We start from the raw sequence: 8001 nt of genomic DNA, 5'->3' as shown, positions 1-8001 counted from the left end.
CATGTCATCCGTTGAGCATGTTTGGGAGGCTCTGGATCGGCATGTGTAGCAGCGTGTTCCAGTTCACGCCAATATTCAGCAACTTTCACAGCATTCCACAGGCCATGACCAGTAGCCTGATCAACTCTATGCGAAGGAGATGTGTCGTGCTGCAAATGGTGGTCACAACAGATACTGACTGGTTTTCTGATCCACGCCCCTACCCTTTTTTTAAAGGTATCTCTGACCAACAACATTCCCAGTCATATTAAATCCATAGATTAAGGCCTAATGAATTTATTTCAATTGACTGATTTCCTGAAATGAACTGTAACTCAATAAAATCTTTGAAATTGTTACATTTATTGTATATTTTTGTTCAGTATACAATATTTCACATAGATCTTTCTTTAATTCTGAAATATAACATGCTAAATCAAGGTTCTTGAGAACTCAAATTAATCTGTTATCGGTTTTAAGATTAACTATTGAATTGCTGAACTATGGAATGCTATGTAAATGTTATTGTATTATTGTCAAAACAAGACAATGTCTGTATATCTCATTTGTCTGTTACATTGTGAAAAGTAGGCTCTGTTAGTATTGTTAAGAGTCAGGAATGCAATTGTGTGCAATACCTAACACCTGAGTTCTTCACATTCTCCTTAACACGCCACTGTATGTATAATTACATAGATGAATGCCTATGCTAATATTCAGTGTCCTCACACCACATGGCATGTTACATGATGTAGGAGATCAAGGGTCATATCTTGAGGAGCTGCTCAGCAGCTGCCAAGTGAAACAGGAAGTTCTCTGTAGCAGGCGGGAAGTGGCGCTGTTTTAAGGTCTCCAGGGTGATTTTAGAGTTCTCACATTCCTCGGCTAATGACGCCAAGTTAGCAAGGATCTCCCTCGTCTTTATGGAAATGTCCTGAAAACATCATAGCAAACAGACAGCTTTTTTCGTGATTGTGCTAAATACCGGGATACTTATTATAACATATTTACTGTATGAACACTGTTCATCTTTGAAAATGCATACCTCACACCTCTGATCACTGAAGAATGAATGGTAAGGATGTCATGTGTACTTTCAACTCTCACCTTGATAATCTGCCCGTCTGTTCTATCAGCATTCTCTGCAGACTGGACAATGACGAGCCCAATGTCTTTGTGCAGCTTTCCCATAGACATGGCCTCTTTGGTGTATAGAGTAGATAGGAGAGACATCATATTGTTTAAGAAATGGTGGATGCTTGAGGGAGGACTAGGTAGCAAGGTTTCTCTACATTCCGTTATTTATTTATTTTTTAGATACAGAGCATTCTTCACTTTGGCCAGACTGCCTTTTACAGTAATAAGAAGGAGATTAGAATTGAGACACCCACCTTTGGCACTCTGGGATATAGTAATCTCACTATCTGGGAGGTTTACATATACGTCAAACAAGTCCGATCTGTTGCTCACTTCTGGATCAACAAATCCTGCGACGTACCCTGCAGAGACAGTGAGCATATGGGTGAATCAACTATTAATTTCTTCACCATAAGGCTTTTCAGGGACAGTGCAGATGGGGGTACTCACAGAACTCTACGTTGAGAATCTCCAAGGAACATGTTTTCAAAACAACAGACAAGTAAATAAATGTACTGCAAGTCAATTATTGCATGAGTCTTCCTGTGTATGTGTGTGTGTGTGTGTGTGTGTGTGTGTGTGTGTGTGTGTGGAACTGACTGTTGGGAGACAATGGGAATCTGGGTTGTGTTCATTAAGACACGCAAAGGAAAACATTTTGCAAGAGAAAATGAACATTCTATTGGACAGGTCAAGGAAGTCCCTGACTGTTACAGTCCATGTTCTTCTCTTTGGTGTTTAATGAACACGACCCTGTGGTCTGAATCAGTTTGCTTTAATGTGGATCTAATGAACCAGACATCCTCACCAGTGCACGTCCTGAGATTCTCGAGCTCACTGTCAGTCAGGTGGACATAAGGGTGCAAAATGGACCAGTCTTTCCTGTGCCATGTCAGAGCCGGAAGAGCTCTAGGAGGGAAAAATACAATAAAATCATACATTTGATATGAAGATGTCTGGTTCTCTCAAAAACATAAATTGTAATCCACTTCAACAATGAAGTCCATGAACAGTCAAAGGTCTGGGCCCAGTTTCCCCAAATCATCTTAAGGCAATCTTTATCGTTAGAACTTTCGTAGGACTATTGTTAAATCTCAGAGCCGTTTACCAAAACCATCGTTACTAAAGTTGCACTTGAAAAGGCTTGCTATTTAACAACGGCCTCAGATGATACAAACAAGCGAAGGATATAAGATGCTTCAAATAAATACAGTATAGGCACTATACTATATTTCAATGATTTTAAAATACATTTCTTGTTAATTCAATTGAGTTCAATTCAGCTATTTGTATGCTACTGTCTGTTATTTTTGCCTACATGTGCACAAACGATGTGTCAAATCTTAATTTCGTGCATATAGGATAAGCATTAGAATAAGCCGTCTCAATATTTGTAGCCATAGGTGATAATATCTCATAGGGGCTGATCTGTCATCAGTATTGTGGAATAATCCTAATGTTAAGGTAAGACTTGAATGGGAGAAAGCTGATCTGAAAGCAGTGGTTTCTTTCGATCACATCACTTAGCGAACTCTCGATCTCTGCGCGCTGGTGGTGTTTTGGGAAACGCATGTTACATCGCCGCCCGTATTTTTTCCTCCGTGCATTTTCTCTATTGCCTTAGTCACCTCGTGAACTCCAACAGTGCTTCAACCTGAGGGTGATGGACCACGATCCTCTTCTTTAGCATAAGGGCTGTGTACAGGATGATGGTCTCCATCCCAAACTGGGACACCACATCTGAAACAGTAAATCACAAGATAGTCTACCTAATCCTGGTAATCGAATGGGATCAGCTTCTTCAAGGAAATGCTTCTTTGCATACCAATAAGGAAACTGGACAGTGTCAAGCACCTTGTATGAACAATCATGTCCTTATACTGTAATAAGTGTTTTATATTTGTACATGTCTAACCTTTCACTGAGCCTGCTAAGTAGGCCTTCCTGACATCGTAGTCCTTGATGAGAAAGGAGCCATTCTCGTCACTCTGGCAGACGCCTTTGGTGAGGACTGCAATGTAACCCTCCATCATTTTCACAGGGCTCCCATGTTTGATGTATATTCTGAATGATAAAACACACATGAAGAAATGAATGAAGAAATATGTTTTGGGGAAGTATTAAATAAGCAGACATTTAGCCATGGGGGTGCATTAGCGTAGTATGCTGTACCTGCATAGTACTCGACTGAATGCTGCATACTTCTCAGGGTTGAAGTCCTTTGTTGTGACAACTATTGAAAAATGTGTCACCTAAAAAGAGAGAAATACGAGCAATATAATTTATCATTAGACCTACAGGTTAAAATTATTTAAATGAATGGAGAATTTCAAAACTAACTGTACCTTCTTTAGAGCGGTTGGTTCCTGCACCTCTACAGTGGATATGTAGTACCAGGTACGGCGGAACTGGCCAAACACAAAAGTGTGCAAGCCTCGGCTGTCCTGTCTGAGACAGCACTTACTGAGCAGGACCTCCCGGAGCTCAGCACTGACTGAGGGATAGCACCACACCCACAAGGTGTCTGCATTCACATCTTTCTCTGTGTGGGGAAGAATATGAGAATAACGTGTCAGATTGTTTTCACAACTCATTATTATCAATATTACCAGATCTTTAACTAAATTAATCTGTTCTCATGCTTACCGGAAGTAAAATCAAAGATGGTAAAATACTTCATCACATTGATATCACAGATAGAACAATGAGACAGATATTTCCCTGGATGTATAAATGTGAAGCATCCGGTTGGAGTTTCCACTGACTACCAAATATGGTAGTGAGAGGAAGCCCACTGGCGGGCAGTGGGAGAAGACTGGAAGGAGATGGATTTTGGCCGAAATTCTGCAAATCTTCTCATCAATTAAACATTTGATCTCAATACAGTTCTGTTCCCAAAACTAGAATCTGTTATGAACAGAACATACTAAGTTTTGTAGACTTCACCCTTTGCCAAAGTTTCTACAAATGTAGTTCTTTAGAAGGAGAGTAAAGACGAATTGAGTTATCGCATACACGCAGTTCACAGCGTAGGCGTTCCCTAACGGAAATACTCTAGAACGCGCCAATAGGATCTCGCTAACTCGTGCTTGGTTCTACCCACTATGATTAATTTGCTCCCTGGAAACGACAAGCTGTGGTCTATCTTGGGTTAGTTAAACAAATCTTTGTTGATATCATGTGATGCCAGTCAAAGCCGAACAGGAGCAAACTTGGCACAAATCAACCAAAAAAAGCAGGGTAAAAATACTTAGAAAAGGGGAAGGATATGTCTTTCCTTACCAATTAACCCAACGCTTAACATGAGCTGAGTTTCTGGTGCCGCCATATCCCATCACAATTCTGTTGTACTGTGGGAGTTGACAATTAGGGACTCATAACAGCTCGTCTTGGGCAAGGAAGTACTTTCACCAAACGAACAGCTAGCTAGCTGTTCCTAACTGTTTGGAGATAGGATGAGCACGAAAGAAGAGTAAAACATGTTCATTAGCTCTAGCAGGTTAGAGGCTATACCGAAATCAACAAATTAGCCACAATGAATGATTAGCTACAAGTAGTTCGACAGTGATAACATTTGATTTGAGAAGCCATGCACAGTTTGATGATAGTCTAAGGCTTCTAGCTAGCTACAGTATAGGACACACAAAGTTGATGAAAGTACAGTTACTGTACCGTGTGTCTGGTCCAGATCTGCGATTGGATTTAGCGAATCTACAAAATGTATAAATGATTAGCTAACATTGATGCTTTCAAAACACACAAGCATTGTGAACCAATCGCATTTGAGGTCATGTGATCATACGTAAAATGTTCTAAATAAGAGTCCCCCGAAAAACTGTTACAGGACGTTTTTCTGATTTAAAAATCACAAAACGTATAGTTAAAAGTTTCAAACATTTGAAAATTAACAAATATAGATTCACTGTATTATTATTCTTAACTATAGCCTAATGATAACGCTTTTCGTTATAGTGCCCTGTAAAAAACAATACCAACACTGTTGCTGGAAGTATTAGTGGTTTTCTAACTACTGTCAACTCGTAACAGAACAGGATTTAAACATGTTTTGAAGAGAACATTTTCACATTGGCCCCGTCCAGGGATAACTTTGGACGGGGATCCTTGGGAAGTCCCTATCCCATTGAAGTTGAAATATGCAATGGTTAACACAAGGGTTGGGGTAGGGTAAGGGTAGGGGTTAGAGTTTGGGGTAAGGATGTCCCAATAATCCCAGATAGCATTGAACCTCACCAAATACCTTAATCCCAATGTTTATTTCATGATTGTGCCGCTTGCATGGTTTATGAACAAAATCTATTCCGTGTTTTGTGTTATTTTTGGCCTGGCATTTTTATTGTATTCAAAACTAAAAGGTGAATAAAATGAAAATCTAACTCACTTGACCTATTGTTATTTCCCCTCTAGGAAACCTGCAATGACATAGATGCATGACCTGCCTGGATATGAGCAACATGGAGAACAGTGCCATCTAGTGAAATGAAAAATAAACTATTATTACAGATAATTTAAATTAACAATATTAAACTTTCAATCATTCATTCGTTGTCAACTCATGTATATTGAAGACTGCAAAAGCAATTTCTTTAATACACATTTCGATGTCCCCTTATTAAAATAATTACATGTACCGATTACATGTTTTATTTAATGTATTTACTGTATTTAATGTAACCACTAGCACTCAACAATAAGACTTAACACCTACAATAGCATGAAAAGAGGAGGGTAGGAACAATGAAACAGAATAAGGCATCTTGATACAGCCAAATGTACAATTTGTGAGTGTTCAAGTAAACGGAAGACCTCTATTTTGAAGCTTTCTGCGCGACTTGGACCCGTTAATGACGCTTATTTTTTCATTCGTACTCCAGGACGACCCACGTGACCTTAATGAAACCGTTGTCGCTCGCTTCCATATGCCGCGTTCAAAACAATATTAAAATAACAAATATTCGACTTTAGTGCATTCGAGACAACTGGGAACTTGAAAAAACGAGCTCCAACTGGGAAAAATGGTTTTGAACGGTCATCCAACTCGAGCCTCTTTCTAGACCTGAAGATCACTGACGTCATGATTTGACCTCGTATTTTTCCGAGCTCCAAGTTGTCTTCAACGCACCAATAGCCACAAAGTAATAAACCACGCATATTTCTACAATTTATCTTCTGAAAAATGTATTTTAAACCTAGCCCTAACCACACTGCTAACTGTATGCTTAGGTTTTCATATACATATAGCCTATGTTGACTTTGTGGCTATGGAATATGATGCTGCAATTTTATGCATTATGCAGGTGTCGCTCCACCATTTCCTGGTTGCTAAAATTCTAATAGTTTGCCTAATTTCAGTTTATGTGACAAAACAAGCAAGTATAGTGTGAATAATCCTAATACCAACTAAACCGCTGTGAAATATATATTTTCCATGAGAAAAAATATAGTATTTTCAGCTGTTTGAAGCAGGTGTACAAAGCCTAATTTAAAATTCAAAAACTAAATTTAAGAACGTGAAGCATAGAAATTGCACACATAGCACATAACTACTGCTTCTGAGACTTGCTTTCAATGAGAATGACAGATCTATAACATAACTTCTCTATGTAGATTTGATTGGGTCCCCCCCCAAAATGTAAATATTGGAGCTGTAATTCCTTTTATCCTCAAGATGATTATCAATGTATCACCAATAAATGTATCTAAAATTTTATTTAATTCAACTATGATGTGTTCACACAATGTCTGATTTTAATTTCACATTAAATGCAACTTTTCAGGGAAGTTAGGAACCAATATACACAGGCAGTTAGAAAAGCTAAGGCTAGCTTTTTCAAACAGAAATTTGCATCCTGTAGTACCAACTCAAAAGTTCTGGGACACTGTAAAGTCCATGGAGAATAAGAGCACCAGCTGCTCACTACTCTGAGGCTAGGGAACACTGTTACCACCGATATATCCACTATAATTGAGAATTTCAATAAGCATTTCTCTATGACTGGCCATGCTTTCCACCTGGCTATCTCTACCCCGATCAACTACCCGGCACCCTCCACAGCAACTTGCCAAAGCCCCCACCATTTCTCCTTCACCCAAATCCAGATAGCTGATGTTCTGAAAGAGCTGCAAAATCTGGACCCATACAAATCAGCCGGGCTAGACAATCTGGACCCTCTCTTTCTAAAATTATCTGCCAAAATTGTTGCCACCCCTATTACTAGCCTGTTCAATCTCTCTTTCGTATTGTCTGAGATTCCCAAAGATTGGAAAGCTGCCGCGGTCATCCCCCTCTTCAAAGAGGGTGACACTCTAGACCCAAACTGCTACAGACCTTAATCTATCCTACCCTTGTAATGGTTTTCCTGTGGTGAAGTAGAGGCGGACCAAAACGCAGCGTGGTTATATTGATTCATGTTTAATGAAAAAACGATAAACACGAACACTACAAAACAATAAATGTGGAAACCCAAAACCAGCCCTATCTGGTGCAAAACACAGAGACAGGAACAATCACCCACAAACACACAGTGAAACCCAGGCTACCTAAATATGGTTCCCAATCAGACAATGACTAACACCTGCCTCTGATTGAGAACCATATCAGGCCAGACATAGAAATAGACAAACAAGACATCCAACATAGAATGCCCACTCAGATCACACCCTGACCAACCAAAACATAGAAACATACAAAGCAAACTATGGTCAGGGTGTGACAACCCTGTCTTTCTAAGGTCTTCGAAAGCCAAGTTAACAAACAGATTACTGACCATTTCGAATCCCACCGTACCTTCTCTGCAATGCAATCTGGTTTCAGAGCTGGTCATGGGTGCACCTCAGCCACGCTCAAGGTCCTAAACGACATCATAA

At 39.5% G+C, this 8001-nt stretch overlaps 1 protein-coding gene across 1 annotated transcript; it reads right to left on the bottom strand.

Annotated features, from left to right (window-relative positions):
• Positions 1 to 323: 323 nt before the first annotated feature.
• On the bottom strand, positions 324 to 6210 carry LOC110526492 (DENN domain-containing protein 10). The gene is made up of 10 exons (XM_090236880.1): positions 4789 to 6210; positions 4399 to 4556; positions 3462 to 3658; positions 3289 to 3368; positions 3032 to 3180; positions 2745 to 2856; positions 1925 to 2025; positions 1371 to 1478; positions 1087 to 1181; positions 324 to 913 (listed from the first exon to the last, which is right to left on the bottom strand). Exons 2-10 carry the CDS (start codon positions 4442 to 4444, stop codon positions 746 to 748), a joined length of 1056 nt encoding a protein of 351 aa, XP_090093006.1. The 5' UTR covers positions 4445 to 4556; positions 4789 to 6210; the 3' UTR covers positions 324 to 745.
• Between the last annotated feature and the right edge of the window lie 1791 nt (positions 6211 to 8001).

This window comes from Oncorhynchus mykiss, chromosome 1, assembly GCF_057628025.1.
Source record: "Oncorhynchus mykiss isolate SJ-2025 chromosome 1, ASM5762802v1, whole genome shotgun sequence".
Taxonomy (NCBI): domain Eukaryota; kingdom Metazoa; phylum Chordata; class Actinopteri; order Salmoniformes; family Salmonidae; genus Oncorhynchus; species Oncorhynchus mykiss.
The sequence above is the reverse complement of the archived record's forward strand: the minus strand, read 5'-3'. Positions and strand labels throughout refer to the sequence as shown.